We start from the raw sequence: 20,251 nt of genomic DNA on the forward strand, positions 1-20,251 counted from the left end.
TTAGCTAGCTATAGCCTAATCTTAGCTAGCTAATGTTGAACCTGGTTGGTAGCTACCTGTAGTTGGGATTATGGTTCATTGTTTACCTTGCTAGCTAGCTCGCTACATGTCTTAACAAAATACTCCACCATGCAAGTAACCATTTCAGGTCCATTCGTAAATTCTACTACGATTTCAGAGCACTCTCGTCTGAGTGTGCCAGGGAGCATAGAATAACTGATGGATTTACGAACACCCGTTGAATATGTCCGGTGTCAATAAACGTCTGCAAAAAAACGTAATTAAATTGTTGCCAGCAGCATAGTTACAGTCACCAACACTTTGGATAACATGAAAATAGCCTAACCAGCTCTGCTAAGGCGACTAAAATGATCAGAGTCGGGTGTTCTCTCATTATGTATCTGGAAGTAGCTTGAAAGCTAGCCAATGTTAGCCAGTTAGCTTGGGTGTATGACTGCCGTTGTGAGGTCAGAACGTGGGATCAACCCTACCCATCAGTCAGAGTGTCCAGTGTACGCTCTGAATGTAAAACTCTCTGAATTTACAAACGGACAATCTGACAGCACAGTTGCAGTCAGAGTCAATGGTTGCAGTCAACGCTCTGGATAGCATAAAGCCTAACCAGCTCCTTTAGAGCGAGTAATTTTCAGTAAGCTGTTCTCTCTCACTTAGATGTCTGGAAGTAGCTAGCAAGTTAGCTTGGGTGCTTGACTGCTGTTGTTAGTACATTTGAATCACACCTTAAAGAGATGGGTGGGGCTAAAGTTTAAGAGGGTGTTAACGATGCTGAAACGGTGTAGACCAACAAGGGCTCTCCAATAGTAGTAACTAAACATTCAAAGGCCATTTTCTCAAAAGTGAGTTTACAAGTTTATCAACTTTCAAAGCAAAATTACTTCCCCATTGTTCCTCAACTGTAGTGTATAATATACCATTTTGTAGCTCTGAGTCTCTACTTTTATCCAATGTAAAAAACACCATTTAAATTTTGCTACATGCGACCGATTTTTAGCCAGACCGTCACAAATTGGTGTGAGTACCAGCGATGAAGTCAAGACCAAAGCTCATTATATCCAGACCCAGACTTTCTGAAACCCAGACCAAGGACCAGTGTATCGAGACCATGACCAGAGCAAGACCAGTTTAAATGGGGGAAAAACAAGATCCAGTAGAGTAAACTTGAATATAGTTCAGTACACTACAGTTTAGTTCAGTACAGTAAAGTACAGTACAATAAGGTAGAATATTGTTCAGTACAGTACAGTATAGTTCAGTACAGTTCAGTACAGTTCAGTATAGTTCAGTACAGGACAGTACAGTATAGCAAAGTACAGTATGGTACAGTTTAGTTCAATTTAGCACTGTAAAGTATTGTACAGTTAGGTAAAGTATAGTGCAGTGCAGGAATGTAATGTAATATGCAGTACAGTAGGTACAGTACAGTAATGTACAGTAAAGTATTTGTTTATTTAACCTTTATTTTGATGGGGAAGTCATTCTGAGACTAGGGTCTCTTTTACAGATGAGCACTGCATAAATACATCAAACACATACAATATACAATATTCAAAATGTAAAAACATATTAAGGAAAACAGACAACATTTATCAGCATAGAGGTCTCTGATCATTACTCTGAACTGACCAAGTGGGGCCAGAACATCTAATTTCAGAAAGCTCTTTAAATTATTCAACATAACGGGTGCAAAAATACTTTAATGTAGCTTTACCCAACTCTGTGGAGACAGCCTCCAGTGTTATACAAGCCTGAGATCGGGTTTGGTCATTTGGAAGTCTAAATTGATTTTGGAGAGTGGCACAGCCTTAGACTAGTGCATCACTTGGGAGCCCCTATTAATGATGATAGATACATAGGAGGTTTTGCACGAGGACTTTGTAGATGAACACAATAAAATGCTGTTCTCTTCTTACACACAAAAAGGCCCAACCCACTTCTGGATACAAAACACAATGGTTACAAGTAATAAACCTAAGGTCACAATGAAAAACAGCATCTAGTGGTTTACGTGTAGATGCTGCTGCATACATATGTGACCGACTGCCTCAAATCGGTCTTATGTAAGTAGAGACTCAGAGCTATAAAATAGTATATAATATAATGCAGTTGAGGAACAATGGGAATGTAATTCTGCTTTGAAAGTTGATAAAATTGTAACCCCACTTCTGAGCAAATGGTCCTTGAATGTTTTGGGATACCTACTGGAGAGCTCTTCTTTATCTACACCGATTCAGCATCGTTCCCACCCTCTTAACCCTTAGCCCCACCCATCTCTTTAGGGATTCACATGTGAGGCCACGTAAGGTAGTGTAGAACCTTACAATAAGTAGTAGCTTACAATAAGGAAAAACTCCAGGTAAAAATATACACTTTATTTAGTCCTTGTCCTATATCCTAATCTGATTTTGGTGCAGGTCATGTTGTTCTTCACATTGCCATCTCTGATAAACACACACTATATACACTAACATTCAGAAGTTTGGGGCCACTTAGAAATTGTATTTTTTTTAAAGAAAAGCACATTTTTTGTCCAATAAAATAACATCAAATTGATCAGAAATACAGTGTTGACATTGTTAATGTTGTAAATGACTATTGTAGCTGGAAATGGCGAATTTGTAAAGGAATATCTACATAGGCGCACAGAGGCCCATTATCAGCAACCATCACTCCAGTGTTCCAATGGCACATTGTGTTAGCTAATCCAAGTTTATCAACAGTGAAGAGGCGACTCCGGGATGCTGGCCTTCTAGGCAGACTTCCTCTGTCCAGTGTCTGTGTTCTTTTGCCCATCTTAATTTAAATTTTTGATTGGCCAGTCTGAGATATGGCTTTTTCTTTGCAACTCTGCCTAGAAAGCCAGCCTCCCGGAGTCGCCTCTTCAAAGTTGACATTGAGACTGGTCTTTTGCGGGTACTATTTAATGAAGCTGCCAGTTGAGGACTTGTGAGGAGTCTGTTTCTCAAACTAGACACTCTAATGTAATTGTCCTCTTGCTCAGTTGTGAACCGGGGCCTCCCACTCCTCTTTCTATTCTGGTTAGAGACAGTTTGCACTGTTCTGTGAAGGGAGTAGTACACAGCGTTGTACGAAATCTTCAGTTTCTTGGCAATTTCTCGCATGGAATAGCCTTCATTTCTCAGAACAAGAATAGACTGATGAGTTTCAGAAGAAAGTGCTTTGTTTCTGGCCATTTTGAGCCTGTAATTGAACCCACAGATGCTGATGCTCCAGATACTCAACTAGTCTAAAAAAGGCCAGTTTCATTAATCAGCACAACATTTTTCAGCTGTGCTAACATCATTGCAAATGCTTTCTAATGATCAATTAGCCTTTAAAAATTATAAACTTGGATTAGCTAGCACAACGTGCCATTGGAACATAGGAGTGATGGTTGTTGATAATGGGCCTCTGGACGCCTATGTAGATATTCTGTAAAACAATTCCAGCTACAATAGTAATTTACAACATTAACAATGTCTATGTTGTATTTCAGATAAATGTTATGTTATTTTAATGGACAAAAAATGTGTTTTTCTTTCAAAAACAAGTAAACTTCTAAGTAACCCTGAAGGGTAGTGTAAATAAAAAAAGTTTATTTGTCACATGCACAGGATACAGAGCCAGTTTCTGTCCTGCCCCCTGCCCTTTGGTGCAAGGCATGTGATGTCAATGCCCGCAAAACTCCCTGATTTCTCAAATAAGTTTGTCTAGTTGTGTCCAGTCCAGGTGCTGCTTGCACAGGCAGACCATCTATGGGAGGAAGGACGTCAGCATTGCTCAACAGCTGAAACCTGGTCCCGACTGAGTCCGAATGCTCTTTGGTGACAACAACACCAGGCTCCAGAGGCTGTAAAAACAGGAAAATAGCAAAAAAAAACATTTCAAGACATTACAACCTTGCGTAACATAAATTTACCTCCCAAGTTTAGATATTAAGATTATATTCACCTGGAGTGCTGGTACAGCTTGATCTGTGGCAGCAGCCTGAAGTACGTAGTCAGGCGTTGTTGCCAGCCATAGCTTTCCACCAGCATCGTACCATCCTCCAATCCAATTAGCTGTGGGATTTGTATGTATTTATTAAGGATCCCCATTAGCTGCTGCCAAGCTATTCTATCTGGGGTCCAGCAACATTAATGCCGTTACATACAGTTTAAAGTATTACATGACATTCCATTTCATAACACTTTATCCAATACACTTTATTGTTTTCCCTCAGGCCACTACTCCACTATCATACATCTACAATAAATCCATGTGTACGTGTGTCTATATCTCTTCACAGTCCCTGCTGTTCCATAAGGTGTATTTTTATCTGTTTTTTTGAATCGGATACTACTTGCATCAGTTACCTGATGTGGAATAGAGTTCCATGTAGACACAATGTCTGGTTCAATAAATGTTTTTACCTAAATCAGGGAATTCCTCATCATCTGATTCATTTTCAGAGTCAGAGAGAGACAGCATGGCCCGATCGTCCTCCAGAAAGTAGTCATTCACAATGTTTTCCTACTGACCTTTGTCGATAGCACCTTGTAAATTTAGGGCAGCAATGTTATTGAGAAGATTTGGAAACATTTTTCAGCTCTCCATGATGTCTTAAAAAAAGCTGCAGTAGAAGGATTTTCTACACATACTGAGTAGCTTATGTTATAGACAGAAGGTGCTACATGGCAGACCAATCTGAACTCATCTCTCAGCATGTCCAGCCCATTCATTATCTCAGCCAATCATGGCTAGCGGGAAGGTTGCTGACTTTTTCCGTGGCTAAACCAACTAGGCTCGTAATTTAACCATTTGATTTGTATTTACCGATGCATACAAGTTTGTTATTAAGGCACATGAAAGTTCACATGTTCCAGAAGGCATTTCTACCAAAAAATGCATTTAAAAATGGAATTACAAGAAACGATCAAAAGCCTCTCATTTGATGTAGTGGCTTTCGACATACGCCTAGTTTCCTGAAACAAGTCACATACACAGTATAAGTCAAAAGTTTGGACACACCTAGTCATTCCAGGGATTTTCTTTATTTTATACTATTTTCAACATTGTAGAATAATAGTGAAGACATCAAAGCTATGAAATAACACATGGAATCATGTGGTCACCAAAAAAGTGTTAAATAAATCACAATATATTTTACATTTTATATTCTTCAAAGTTGCCACCCTTTGCACAAAGGTCAGTCAGTCCAGAAAAGTTCAAGAACTTTTTTTTTTCATGTTGCAAAATCTATCAAGCACTATGATGAAGCTGGCTCTTATGAGGACCGCCAGAGGAAAGGAAGACCCACAGTTACCTCTGCTGCAGAGGATAAGTTCATTAGAGTTACCAGCCTGACTCCAATAATTACCTAATCATTGTAGTATCTGTGATCTACATCTGTTTAGATTAGTTACTATGCTGTTACTAAGCGGTAATGTATTACGGCAGTGATATGTTAATACACCTAATAGGAAATGCAGATGTGCACTATTGGGCCGGGGGCTGTAGAGCACGAGGGTGTTTTTGACTCAACGAAACCTACTGTCCTCCCCTTTCCTGCCTGGTCATTTCTCCACAACACAAATATTACAATCATGATCTTCAGTTTAGAATGCAATTTGATTAATCAGCTGTGTTTGCTAGGGATAGAGAAAAGGTGTGACACCAATCAGGCCCCCGATGACTGGAGATGCCCACCTCTGCCTTACATGTTTGTATGTGTGTATCTACAGTGCATTCAGAATGTATTCAGACCCCATTACTTTTTCCATATTTTGTTACGTAACAGCCTTATTCTAAAATGGACCAAATGTTTTTTTCCCTCATCAATCTACACACAACACCCCATAATGACAATGCAACATTTTTTATATATTCTTTTGCAAATCTATTAAAAAAAGAAATGGGAATATCACATTTACATAAGTATTCAGACCCTTTACTCAGTAGTTTGTTGAGGAACCTTTGGCAGCAATTACAGCCTTGAGTCTTCTTGGGTATGACACTACAACCTTGGCACACCTGTATTTGGGGAGTTTCACCAATTCTTCTCTGCAGGTCCTCTCAAGCTCTGTCAGGTTGGATGGGGAGCGTTGATTCTCAGCTATTTTCAGGTCTCTCCAGAGATATTTAATCGGGTTCAAGTCCGGGCTCTGGCTGGGCCACTCAAGGTATGTGCCTTTCCAAATCATGTCAAATCAACTGAATTCACCACAGGTGGACTCCAATCAAGGATGATCATTGGAAAAAGCATGCACCGAGCTAAATTTCGACTCTCATAGCAAAGGGTCTGAATACTTATGTAAATAAGGTATTTCTGTTTTTTATTTGTTTATTATTTGTTAAAAAAATCTGTTTTCACTTTGTCATTTTGAAGTATTGTGTGTAGATTGATGAGAAATGTTGTAAAATTTGTATCCATTTTAGAATAAGGCTGTAACCTAAGAAAATGTAGAAATACTTTCTGAATGCTAAGTGTTTTGAAAAATTCTAAATGGCAGAAAGTCCATCATGGCAGACCTTGTGGGTCCTTGAGGCAAATGTGTTCCTTGTGAGAAGAGGGAACTATGCACAGGTATGGTCAAGTGGCGATCGGAGAGCAGCAATATTTCCATCAGAAAATAACCTTTTCTGTGATCTATTGTCAGGCTATATCATAATTGTATTCCAATTCCTGATTCCATGGTCAGGCCACTGTCTGTCTCTCACACCAGTCTCTCTTATCTTGTGTCCCCTGCCGGGTATTCCTGGATACAGCTCTCAGATGATAAACAGTCACATTTACGTGCTATTCAAGATCCTTTGGATGTCCCTACCAAATCAAAGTTGACATTTAAAATGGTTAAGGTTAGGTAAGGGATTTGGTTACTTTAGGGCTCCTGAGTTGGCGCAGTGGTCTGTCTAGGCACCACATCTCAGTGCAAGAGGCATCACTGCAGTCATCACATCCAGCTGTGATTGGGAGTCCCATAGGGTGGTGCACAAGTGGTCCAGGTTTGGCCTGGGTTGGCTGTCATTGTAAAGAATTTGTTCTTAACTTCTTACGGCTGGGGGGCAGTATTGAGTAGCTTGGATGAATAAATTGCCCAAAGTGAACGGCCTGCTCCTCAGTCTCAGTTGCTAATATAGGCATATTATTATTGGATAGAAAACACTCTAAAGTTTTTAAAACTATTTGAATGATGTCTGTGAGTATAACATAACTCATATGGCAGGCAAAATCCTGAGGAGAAATCAACAGTTCCCATTGAAATCCCCTTGAGATATTAATGATGTTGCACATCCTCGGGCTTCCACTAGATGTGAACCGTCTATAGCAATTTGAATGAGACTTCTATTGTGTTGTGGGACTGAATGAGAGCAGAATGTATAATCAGGTGACTGGCAGTCAGCCATTTTCTGATCACGCGCATTCCTCATAGTATCCACTTGCGTTCCATTGCTCATCAAGACACAAATGAATACTCCGGTTGGAACTTAATTGAAGCTATATGTTAAAAACATCCTAATGATTGATTCTGTACATAGTTAGAAATTTTTCTTCGACCTGTAATATAACTTTTTGAAGTTTTGTCTGACCAGAAAGAGCGTTTGGATATGTATACCAAACGCGCTAACAAAAGGAGGTATTTGGACATAAATAACAGACATTATAGAACAAAACAAACATTTATTGTGGACCTGGGATTCCTGGAGTGCTTTCTGATGAAGATCAAAGGAAAGGGAATATTTATCATGCAATTTCTTGTTTATGTTGACGCCAACATGGCGGCTATTTTGACTATTTTTCTGAGCGCTGTATCAGATTATTGCATGGTTTGCTTATTCCATAAAGTTATTTTAAAATCAGACACAACGGTTGCATTAAGGAGAGGTATATCTATAATTCCATGTGTATAACTTGTATTATCATCTACATTTATGATGAGTATTTCTGTTGAATGATGTGGCTATGCAAAATCACTGGATGTTTTTGGAACTAGTGAATGTAACGCGCCAATGTAAACTCATATTTTGATATAAATATGAACTATATCAAACAAAACATGCATGTATTGTTTAACAAGAAGTCCTATGAGTGTCATCTGATGAAGATCATCAAAGGTTAGTGATGAATTTTATCTCTATTTGTGCTTTTTGTGACTGCTATCTTTGGCTGGAAAAAATGGCTGTGTTTATTGTTGTTTGGTGGTGACCCAACATAATCGTTTGTGGTGCTTTTGCTGTAAAGCATATTTGAAATCGGACACTGTGGTGGGATTAAGCAGCGAGGGAGGAGCTATAACCCGTTGGGGTCTCCCAGTGTTCAGAGGTGCAGCTGGTGTGACTGGTGGCAGGGGAACTGCAGGCATTTCAGGTTTGACTGGTGGACAGGCCCTGAACTGAGCCTGATATAGGGGTGGAGGTGCGTGAGCCCCTTGACCTTGCTCCTGCCCATGGTGAGTTGTGGACAGACGGGTCAGTAAAGGATCCCCCACAGGCAATGGACCTTTCTGAGGTGATTTGAATGCCAGTGGGATCCATCCTGAAGTTTGAATGTTGCAGGCCCTAGCTGTCGTTCCACTCTCAGGGGCTTGGATCAAAATGTGGAGAGCTTGTTCCGATGGATGCAATTATTTGCAATTCATCTGATCACTCTTCATAACATTCTGGAGTCTATGTAACATCCTGATCCGTACCCAGTCCTGGGCTTTCAGACTTGCTTGTTTCACTCTGTGAGACGTGTCATAATGTTGTTTCATCCATTGCTGTGCAACTTTAACATGGGCTTGCCTGGCTGCTGTTCTTTTGTTTTGGGCAGAGGCTGTCCAAAGGGAGTTTCAGTTCCCTGCCAATCATCAGGGAGGCTGGAGACGCCCCAGTTGTGGAGTGCTTGGTAGCCCTGATGTGAGTAGGGTAAGGCACAGAGCCACATCAAAAGGTCGCTCCACAGCCAAGTAGGCCCGTATTCCTTCCTTCAGGGTCCTGTTCAAGCGTTCCACCCCCCCACCACCACCGTTTGCTTGAGGGTGGTGCACAGCCGTCCCGGATGTGCTTGATGGATTGCTTTTCAAGGTACACAGACAAATAATTAGAGAAAAACTGGGGCCATTGTCTGTCATAATGGTGTTGGGCAACCCCCACTGACAGAACAGCTTATCTAGTGTTCGGATGATCATCTGTGAGGGGGTAGGGGACAATGGCACGGCTTCTGCCTATTTCAAATTCAAGTCATGAATGACCAGTATACTGGTTCCCCTACTCTCCACAGATATCCACCTCCAGGTGGTCCCAGGGAGCCGTTGGCCATTTCACTGGTGTCTGGCCGATTTTCCACTCATCAGGCATGCTGTGCAGTCCTTCACAAGGGACTCAATGTCTCTGTCAATATTTTCTCACCAGGCCTTATCCCTGCATCGTTGCTTCACCTTAACGATGCCCAGGTTCCCCTCGTGTGCCATGTAAAGCACTCGTGTTTTCAGGACATGCACACCATTGCACACCATTGATGCAGGTGACATCGCTCTGGATAGCAGGTCAGCCACAACATTATGGCATCCCAGGGTGAACTCAAGATCAAAATTATACTGGTTCAGATGGTCTACCCATCTGAAAAGCCGTAGAGGCTTGTGTCCAGAACCCTGTGTGGCCAGCAGTGCTGTGATGGCATGATTGTCTGTGCGGAGTTTGAATGGTCTGCCATACAAGTACAAGTGCCAGCGCTCGCACACCCACATGCAAACCAGGGCCTCCCGCTCTCCCACAGAGTACTTTTGTTCAGTCGGAGACAAGGCCCATGAGGCAAGAACCACTGGCCGTTCCATGCCTCCATGCACTTGAGGCAAAACAGCTCCAAGGGCGAGTGCTGAGGCATCACAGGTGACAATCTTTTGTGCTGATGTGTCAGTATCAGGTCCTTAGTTTTGTAGGTATGATATTGCAAGATAATTGTCCTAATCTCTTGTACTAAATTCATGTTTTTCAATCATCTCAAGATGTATATTTATTAGTTAGTTTTGTTTCTTTGTATATCGTAAAAGAAGAGTGAGAATATTTTTTGAAATGTCATATATTGCTGTTATCTGAAGGGGGTGGTGGCTTTTCCTGGTGAGATGAAATGTAAACTCATAATTTGACTCTCTAATTTGAAGCAGTTTTATTTTGTGCTGTGATTTAGTGTTTTGGAAAACTGATAGTCAAATGGAATAGGTCTAAAGGAAATATGATTTTCAGTGGTTTAGATGGTGCAATGCTTCTCTACACTATACATTTCTTGTTTTGTCATATAAACAGAAAAGTCTGAGTTTTAGCAACGAGGCAATGACGGAGTGATTTCTACATATTGTGCTTAGTATAGGAGAAATAGTCCACTGTACTTCTATTTGCTAGTAGGCTTGTTGTGGACCACAACTGAATCAGCATTTATTGTGAGCATGTTTGCCTGTTTGTTTATTTTCTATACACTGAATTTAAGTAAAATAGGTTCATAATAAACAATTACTATCCAAAATGGATGCAGTTTGACAAATGTAGTGATATACCTGTTTTTAACACCACCCTCCACTGTGACAAAAGCTTGACAGCTGGGAGTTCCTGTGGTAACACTTTTGACCAGGGCTGAGCTTGCATTTTTTTTGCTGAAAGGCCTTTCTTAGTAGAATTGAGGGATGTGTGAGTGTTCCATGACACGGTGAAAGAACTGAAAAACAGGAACTGTGGACAGAAAAGAAATTATGGGGCTAAATTATGGGGCATTGACTTGTTTAACAAACAATGCAGTTTAAAAAAAATAGAGTTAAGAAAATATTTACTCAATAAACGAATGTTAAAAAAAGATTTATATAAAAGAAACACAATAAAATAACAATAATAAGGCTATATACATGTACCGGTACAGAGTCAATGTGCGGGGGTACAGGTTAGTCGAGGTAATTTGTGCATGTAGGTAGGGGTAGAGTGACTATGCATAGATAATAAACAGGGAATAGAGTCCTGTGATTGTGTATAGAGACAGTGCAAAAAAAAATAATGTTCAGGAACCTGTTGGTGTCAGACTTGATAGACTGGTACCGCTTGCCGTGAGGAATCGGCGAGAACAGTCTATAGCTTGGGTGGGAGTGTAGTTATTTTCCGGGCTTTCCTTTCACACTGCCTAATATAAAAGGTTCTGGATGGCAGGGAGCTCTGCCCCACTGGGCTGTCCGCACCACCCTCTGTAGCGGCATGCGATCAAGGGTGGTGCTGTTGCCATACCAAGCAGAAATGCAACCAGTCAAGATGCTTTCAACAGTGCAGCTGTAGAAATACCTGATATTGTACTGTATATTCCAAGGCAGCAGCTACTCTGGGGTCCAAAAATTAAACAAAATAAAAACTACATAACAGATATAAAAATACATACACAGCACTACATTCACATTGCAATTTAGCCATTCAGCAGTATTATATTAAAACTCACAATATTAAAACTCACTTGACTGTCTTGCAATGTTAGAAGACAATCAAAGTTGCAATTGTGCTTGCTGCAAGTGCTCTCCAGTCTCCAACATTGTCCAACGTAAGAATGGTGGATAAAAAGCTACTTTTTTAGCAGCATATCTGTTGGAAAAGTTAGGGCTCAATTCCCATAAGGAGAACTGGAGATCTGTCCACCCTATTAGCATGAATGAAGTCATAAAGTAATCCAATACCTTTTGGGGTAAACGTCTATCCTGGTAAGTTGCTAACCTAATAAGTTTGTATTTACCTACATGAAACAGGTGACACTAGCTAAATAATCCAATCATGTCACTTGTTCTTTGTCTTTTGTTGGCTGATGTACTGTTTGTGTTTCTATTGAATCAATATTACATTCAAGAGATACTATGTTGTCAGTTCAACAACTCACTTGATCAAATGGTGCTGTGTCACAGTGAAAGGCCTAAGGGATGGATTCTACTGAAGAAACGTGTCAGAACATGACAAAATTGTGGCTTAACACACACACCAATTCTCTAAACATCTAACAGGGTCAACGGGCGCTTTGCATAACATTGCTCTTGCTCTTGCTCCACAGTGTTCTGACAAAAACAAAACTGCAGAAATGGAGTGGCAGCCTGAGTAGCCGGGGAGGGTTAATGGGTAGTGTGGGGGTGAGGGGTTGCTTGTTTTAGTTTTCTACACGCACAGCACTTTAAGCGGATGTGAGCATCTATGACCTTTCATTAATTTGCCCTCCTGACCTCCAGCCACCTGACTCTTGTTTTTCAGTGGAGCCTGAGTTCAAGTATGTGGGGAACATGCACGGAAACGAGGTGCTGGGTCGGGAGCTGCTGATCCAGCTCTCCCAGTTCCTATGTGAGGAATACCGGGCCGGAAACCAGAGGATCACACGCCTCATCCATGACACGCGCATCCACATCCTGCCTACCATGAACCCAGATGGTTATGAAGTGGCTGCCAAGCAGGTACTGACTGTGATGTTCATCACAGTTGTATTGATGTTGTGAACACACTAGTCTCTCATGACTGTCATGATTAACCCAGAACAAAAATCTTGCATAATTTGGTCAGACACTCAATTAAGTTCTAGGGGAGACGCAAATGAAAACTCACAGCCAAATTTATCACAGGCATTACGATTGGGTCATGTGCAGCTGCAATTGATTGATGATTACAATTTATGTTGTGATGTTTTAGATGAGACTGACTTTTTGACCCAAATGATCCTTTTTACACTTTGTAGTCGATTTTGACAGTAAAATAATGTTTCTGACTCATATCTATATGCTGTTTCCCAATGAGAAGTCGGTTTTTAGGTGCAGTTGTTCTTTAAAAATGACTGGCAAAAGAGACATATTCTCATGCTTGCCAACTGGCTACGGCAATGTTTGATATTTCAAGCGTGGCTAAGTTTGATATTTAATGTGTCTGCTGTGGGAGAAATAGCAGCGTATCCACATCCCCAGTTTAAGAAACACCCTCGCACTATCCTGATACTTCCAAATAACATTTGACAAAAGGCCCAAGCACTGGAACAACTGCTGCTCATTATCCAATGTTTCCATAGTCACTTTACAGATTCTACAGTACCATTTATGTTTACATAGTTTGTCCATGAGAGAGGCTTAGCAATTAAATAAAGGATTAGGCTTAATCTGTTTCCGGGAAACTGGCACAAAATGTTAAATAAATTACAATATTAAATCTGTCTGGTATTTTGAGAAACAATTTTTATGATGCACTGGATAGCGTCATGGATTATTTAGACTAATCATGAATTTGCAGAGGTGGGCCTTCCATAGAAGTGTGTTAGGAAATGTTGTGTGTTAGGAAATGTTGTCTGTGTGGAAACCTATCCCTGTACTTTTCCTCATTACCACCTTCTCAGTTTTGAGTGACACTAGCATTTATTTGCCACTTGCTATAACAACTTAAATTGTTTGAATTAGCACACCCCTTCATCTGTTGCTAACATCTATCACTAAAGTGGAAACATTGTCATTGTCCAGTGACATATTACAATCCATATCACTATCGCCTAGAATTCACTGTTGTAATTCTGGAAGCTCAGAATTGTAGGCTACAGCAAGAAATCAACAGCACTGGCCAAGGTCAAATAGTATCCCCCTTAGCTTAAGATTTTTATTGACCATAGCTGAAATCCTTAGCAGAGGCACAACTGACACGGAAAATACACTGAATCCATATCGTAAAAGTTCAGTCAGGAAGGTTTTCTGGGTGATACAGTTGCGCTATAATATATTGGCACCCTTGCAGGATTTACTATTTCTTTTAAAATAAGTTGAAATTGAAAAAAACGTTTGGTGTTCACACATGTATTCCACTTTAAAGTCAAATAATGACCTGGACTAAATTATTTAATTCAAAATACTGTAATTTGGTTGGAGGCAACTGATTATCGTTTACTGCGTCAAAATACAGGGTCAAAATATCCATTCACCCAATTTTGAAAAGAAAAAACAGAACATTCTGCTCCATTGCACTCATTGTAAAGTGTCAGGGTGCCAATAATTTTAACTGCAACTATACACCTGTCCTGCTGTCTCTCACTGGGTGCATTCATTCTGCATTTTTTGGGCATGACAACCAAAGTTATAATTGAAGACACGGCTGTTCTGTGCTTGTACATACATATTTTAATGGGCAATTCACCTAGCTCTGCCACTGTATATAGTCATTACTATATTAACAACAATACATTTTGTCATAAACCTCCAAAATCTCCTCACCACAAGCTAGAACGAGCACACTTTAATTTCATCGATAGAAGCTGTGTATTCGCCTGCTCTGAGGCCTCTTTTAACAATGGTAAATCTTAGCACTGTTGGTAGCGCTATAAGTCCAGGGGTGTGTCAGAACTATTTATTTTTTCATATTATGAGCGCAATAGCTGGCGTTGATGCAAAAGGGCTAGGTTTTGATGAATAAATTAGTTGTAGATGTGACAAGGGCTGGTTACTCACTGGCCGATCAAAGTGTTTTAAGGCTTAATATTGCATGTGCTTGTCTCAAGTTCTGTAGGTTATTGACAGCCTTTGCGTTGACATCTACTCCAATTCGGCTGTGGCACATAATATTCTCGTCTTAGTCCTTCGTTTATTTAATATTATAGGCTACAATGACGAGTAATAGCAAGAGTAAAAAAAAATATCCAGTGTGTGCTCAATATGTGTTGGCAGTCAACGTTGTAATTGGCTACTATGAGTATGTCCTACATGCCCTTATCCTAAGATACAAAAAAATACTAGGCTCCGGTAAATGTTATTTTATACATGAGGCACGTTCTTAGTAAGCAAGATATAGCCTAGGCCTACCATTGATACTGCATTATAGGACTGAATAATTTAAATACATTTGTTAAGGTTTTCTTCCTCTTCCTCTGAAGAGGAGGTGTAGCAGGGATCGGACCAAAATGCAGTATGGTTATCTCGATACATCTTTAATAAAGATAATAACGAACAATACAAAAAAAAAAAAAACATAAAGTGAAAAACCTAAACAGCTCTATCTAGTGCAAACAAGACAGGAACAATCACCCACGAAACACTCAAAGAATATGGCTGCCTAAATATGGTTCTCAATCAGAGACAACGATAAACACCTGCCTCTGATTGAGAACCACTCTAGGCAACCATAGACTTACCTAGACAACTCTACTATACCACAATCCCAAAACCTACAAAAACCCCAAGACAAATCACACCACATAAATAACCCATGTCACACACTGGCCTGACCAAAATAATAAAGAAAACACAAAATACTAAGACCAGGGCGTGACAACATTTGGAGGAGCGCATCTTTGGTAACCGCTCTTTGGAAATGGGGATGGATACTTGAACAAGCTAAATGAAGTATGCAGGCAAATGTGAATATATTTTAGGATGTGCAGTATATTTTGAATTCAAGGCTCTCTCACAAATGGATGATTTAAACACGTTTTATGGAATGGCAACATGGCTGCATGGCCAAGATATAAAAGACACACGACAACGTATTGCTGTTAAACCAGTAGGGTAAGTGTAGCCTACTGAGGGCTTTTAATCAAGTGAAATGGAAAACAAGCAACTGTTACAGTAAAATAACTTTAAAAAATATGATTTAACCTTTGTTTTGACAGGGAGTCAATACTGAGACCAAGATCTCTTTTCCAGATATGCCCTGTAATACACATGAAAATACAATAAACACATTAAATTACACATTCATATACACATTAAAATACACAACACACAAAAAGCAAAACACAATAATAAAGAACATTTTACATTCTTCAGTATATAGGTCCCCTAACAACCATCTGAAATGCCCTAGAGCAGGGATCTCCAACCCTGTTCCTGGAGAGCTACCGTCCTGTAGGTTTTCAGTCCAACCCTAATCTAGCACACATGATTCCCATAACTAGCTGGTTGATAAGCTGAATCAGGTTAGTTGGAGAGCCCTCCCTAGAGGCACCAATTACTCAAATGTTTAAGTGTATTGTAGGTGTAGGTGCAAAAAAACTAAAAGCAGATTTCCCCAAGTCAGTGGACCTCCAGAGTTAGCAATCCCTTAGTCCGGGTCCGGTAGGCCGTACATCTATAGGTTAACAATGAGGTAAGGTATGGCGGAAGTTTATGCAAGGGGGCTTTATAGACAAAAAGAGCCCAATACAGTGATCTACGAGACTTCAACAAGGGCCAGTCTACATTCTGATACAAAATGCATAATGATAAACTGCATCCACTGGCTTCAATGCAGTGGCAGCTGCATTTGTGACCGGTGTAGATTGCCTCCTCATTGTGTTTTGATCAGCTTACATCTGACCAAAAGGATCAGGGTTGGTGTTGATATTTTCTTCTCTGATAATGACAGGAAAAACATCCATAAACAAATGCTGTGGTGCCCTTATCTGCCAACTCCTCTGCAAAGTACAAATTCACATCGAAAGTGGACATGATTAGCCATGCTACCCCAATGACGATGTAGCGTACAGTATAAAATACAGTAGCTATCTAACATGTACAATAGGCACACGGTACAAGACAAAACATTCATAAATTACTGAAATGCATACATATCACAATATAATGAAGGGATACCATTATAATACATTGTCAGTAACCATATAAACTCAACTGTTTTAACATACATTGATTGATTTCATGGGACAATTTTACAGTAAGCTACCTCTTCCACATCACTACTGTAGACGGTAAGACGTAAGGGGGGCAGGGGATGTTTATGAGGGGGAATACAGGGGGAGAAGGAAGTGTGCACCATTGAAAAGGGCACTCACAACAATAAAAAGGAATGTACAGTAATATCAATCATGGAACTATTCCGATTTTTTGTAATTATACAACATGAAATTCAGCACGTTACACTCACCATCCAAGAATAACAGAAACATCTGGAGAGTATTTATAGAAAAATATAATATTCATAATGACTTCATAGATACCAGCCCTACAGTGGTTATTCCTGCACACCATGCGGTCCGCTGCAAAATTCTATGGCACATTATTTAATTGTCAACCAGTGTTGCCATTAATGCTAGTTAGTGCTAGTTTGACCACCAAAGGGCATCTTTGAGAAGCATTTGATTGTCTTCAATATTCGCTGTACTAGAGAATTTGAAAACTTTTTTGTAAGAGCACAGTATATGGGATTGTCTTTAAGAAAAGTAGCTTAATTCATTTGATTAATAAAATGGTGTTTCTATTCCAAGAAAAATTAAAAAACAAAACCCTCAGGGTTTCCGTTAGGAAGATATGGCGCTGTACAATGTGAAGGTAGGGAGTAGGCTACAGTACTAAGAGCATAACATTTCCATACCCTAATTTTAGTCTAACCAATACCCAAACAGAGATTCAGTGAAATTTACCAAGAGCAGTCCCATTGCTTGTCTCAGAGCAGCGCTGTCTTGACCTCTGAATGCTGTCTTTTCTCCTTCCACTTGCCTCTTCTTTTAATTTTGAAAGAGTATTTTCCAGTAAGCATAATCAATGCTCTAACTCCCCCTTGGAGCGGTGACGCAGGGCGCCGCACTAAACCTCAAATTACCTCTAAATCCCGCAGCATAATCTCAAAACGTTTAGTTGAGCAACCAATGTAAGTGTTACCAACCCACACACTGGGTGGCTTAGTCTCGCATTGCCATACCTCCAAAATCACGTCTTTGTCACATCTCCCTTGGAAGTCTTTAGAATTTTGTGTTACAAAAAACAGTTTGATTGGATGTTACATTTCAAGAACCCTCCCTCCACATCCCCTTAGAAGGGGTGCTGTGTGTTATGTGTGTCACTGTTTTCCATCTGGCTAGTTGTTGCCTTTGCTAGTTTCAAGGGCTAGTTTTCAAGTTATCAAGTGTGGCCGACAGTCTGTGATTTGTATTTATTGAAATTAAAAGTGGATTACTCTGGTAAAGTCAAACGTCACAACACATTTTTTCTTCCATGTCTCCATTCATCCACATGGCTGCAATTGCTGCAATTTGGTACCACCTAAAGTATTAAGAAGATTGGCGATTATTTTGTTTTTGTATGGACCCAAAAAACAGATGCAGTGGGAGAACCTATTCAAGTAAGTAAATACATGTTTAAAATGTAAAACAACTACATATTATTAGCTAGCTAACTAGCTGGCTACAGTAGGCCTGTTTGTAGGCTAACTCAACTGAGCTGCTAGCTAGCTAGGTAACTTTACACACGGTTTAGCTATGTGAATTACATGTCATCAGCTAGCTAACTTCGTATTAGCTAGCTATCTTGATGTAATCATTGTAAATGCATTTGTTGATAACAGCCATGGAAGAGGATAAAATTGCAGATACAGCTGTCAGTAAAGGGAGTGTAGGCTACTGGATAGGGTAGGTAATTTTTTGGGAGGACATAATGAAAAGATTCTCCAGTTCCAGTCCCTAGAAGGTTAAATATTGAAGACAGAGAGCTAATAGCAGCATAATATTAAATTCTGTCTAATTTGAGTATAATGAAGCCTGTTTTTTGTCACGTTTTATGTCCTTAGATATGGAAAGCTGTGAAAGCCTGTTTGCAGATGAAGAGAGAGGTCCCAATGAATATCCCAAGAGACTATGGGTATATCCTATATGCATAGGTTATACACTACCGTTCAAGGTCCCAATGAATATCCCAAGAGACTATGGGTATACCCTATATGCATAGGTTATACACTACCGTTCAAAAGTTTGAGGTCACCTGCCTTGTTCATAATGTTGTTAAGGAGGCAGAGCCACACTTTATTATGGACAGACTTCTCCCCCATCTTAGCTACTGTTGCATTAACATGTTTTCACCATGACAGTTTATAATCGAGGGATACTCCAAGCAGTTTAGTCACCTTAACTTGCTCATTATCCACATTATTCATTACAAGATTAAGTTGAGGATTAGAGTTCAGTAAAGGATTTGTTCCAAATACAATGCTTTTAGTGTTTTAAATATTTATGACTAACTTACACTACCGTTCAAAAGTTTGGGGCCACTTGTTTTTGAAAGAAAAGCAAATGTTTTGTCCATTAAAATAACATCAAATTGATCATAAATACAGTGTAGACATTGTTAATGTTGTAAATGAATATTGTAGCTGGAAACGGCCGATTTTTTAAATGGAATATCTACAGTTGCGTACAGAGACCCATTATCAGCAACCATTACTCCTGTGTTCCAATGGCACGTTGTTTTAGCTAATCCAAGTTGATCATTTTAAAAGGCTAGTTGATCATTAGAAAACGTTTCCAATTATGTTAGCACAGCTGAAAACAGTCAGGCTGATTAAAGAAGCAATAAAACTGGCCTTCTTTAGACTAGTTGAGTATCTGGAGCATCAGCATTTGTGGGTTCGATTACAGGCTCAAAATGGCCAGAAACAAAGCACATTCTTCTGAAACTCATCCGTCTATTCTTGTTCTGAGAAATTAAGGCCATCCCATGCGAGAAATTGCAGAGCAACTGAAGATCTCGTACAACGCTGTGTACTACTCCCTTCACAGAACAGCTCAAACAGGCTCTAACCAGAATAGAAAGAGAAGTGGGTGGTCGCCATGCACAACTGAGCAAGAGGACAACTACATTAGAGTGTCTAGTTTGGGAAAGAGACGCCTCACATGTCCTCAACTGGCAGTTTCATTAAATAGTACCTGCAAAACACCAGTCTCAACATCAACATTGAAGAGGCGACTCTGGGATGCTGATGTGTTTAAATATGTTGTAATTGTTAACCTGTTATTCAAAATGAACTAGTGTCAACATTGATTAATCACATATCACAATCCTGCAATAAAGAGGGGAAGGGGTTCTGTCTCTAATATGTCTGTGTTTCTATATTGTATTCTCAAATAAACATTTCCTTTTTGTCTAGTTGTAAGATCTCCAATCTGTTTTATTTATCTGTATAGCAGCTATGTGAAAACATTTAGCAGCATATCATATGGCATGCATCACCAATGCAGCCATAGGCCTACAGTATGATGGCATTACTAGCCTTATCTGTCATCTGAAGCAGAGAATAGCTAAACTCACACATTGTTTACATGTTGAGCTATATGTTCTCAATTTAATATGATACCAGTAAACAAAGTACAGTATATGAGGAAAATCATATACCAGATTTTGTACAGTACATGCCTTTTAAGTGCTGACATAAAATTGTTCAGTGCAAATCCAAACCATGCAATTTATGTACAGTATGAAAATAAGGAGATGACATTGAAGCTAGAGGAGATAAGCATTACAGGTAACATTTTGTGAGGTTTATTTTA

At 39.7% G+C, this 20,251-nt stretch overlaps 1 protein-coding gene across 2 annotated transcripts in view; it reads left to right on the forward strand.

Moving 5' to 3' along the window:
- Positions 1-20,251, forward strand: part of cpn1 (carboxypeptidase N, polypeptide 1) — a 150,797-nt gene that overhangs the window by 15,829 nt on the left and 114,717 nt on the right. For both annotated transcript variants that reach the window (XM_031798903.1, XM_031798902.1), the window contains exon 2: positions 12,238-12,434. In XM_031798903.1, the coding sequence (XP_031654763.1) occupies positions 12,238-12,434 (197 nt within the window). The remainder of the gene's footprint in view (positions 1-12,237; positions 12,435-20,251) is intronic.

Source organism: Oncorhynchus kisutch, linkage group LG20, assembly GCF_002021735.2.
Source record: "Oncorhynchus kisutch isolate 150728-3 linkage group LG20, Okis_V2, whole genome shotgun sequence".
Taxonomy (NCBI): Eukaryota; Metazoa; Chordata; class Actinopteri; order Salmoniformes; family Salmonidae; genus Oncorhynchus; species Oncorhynchus kisutch.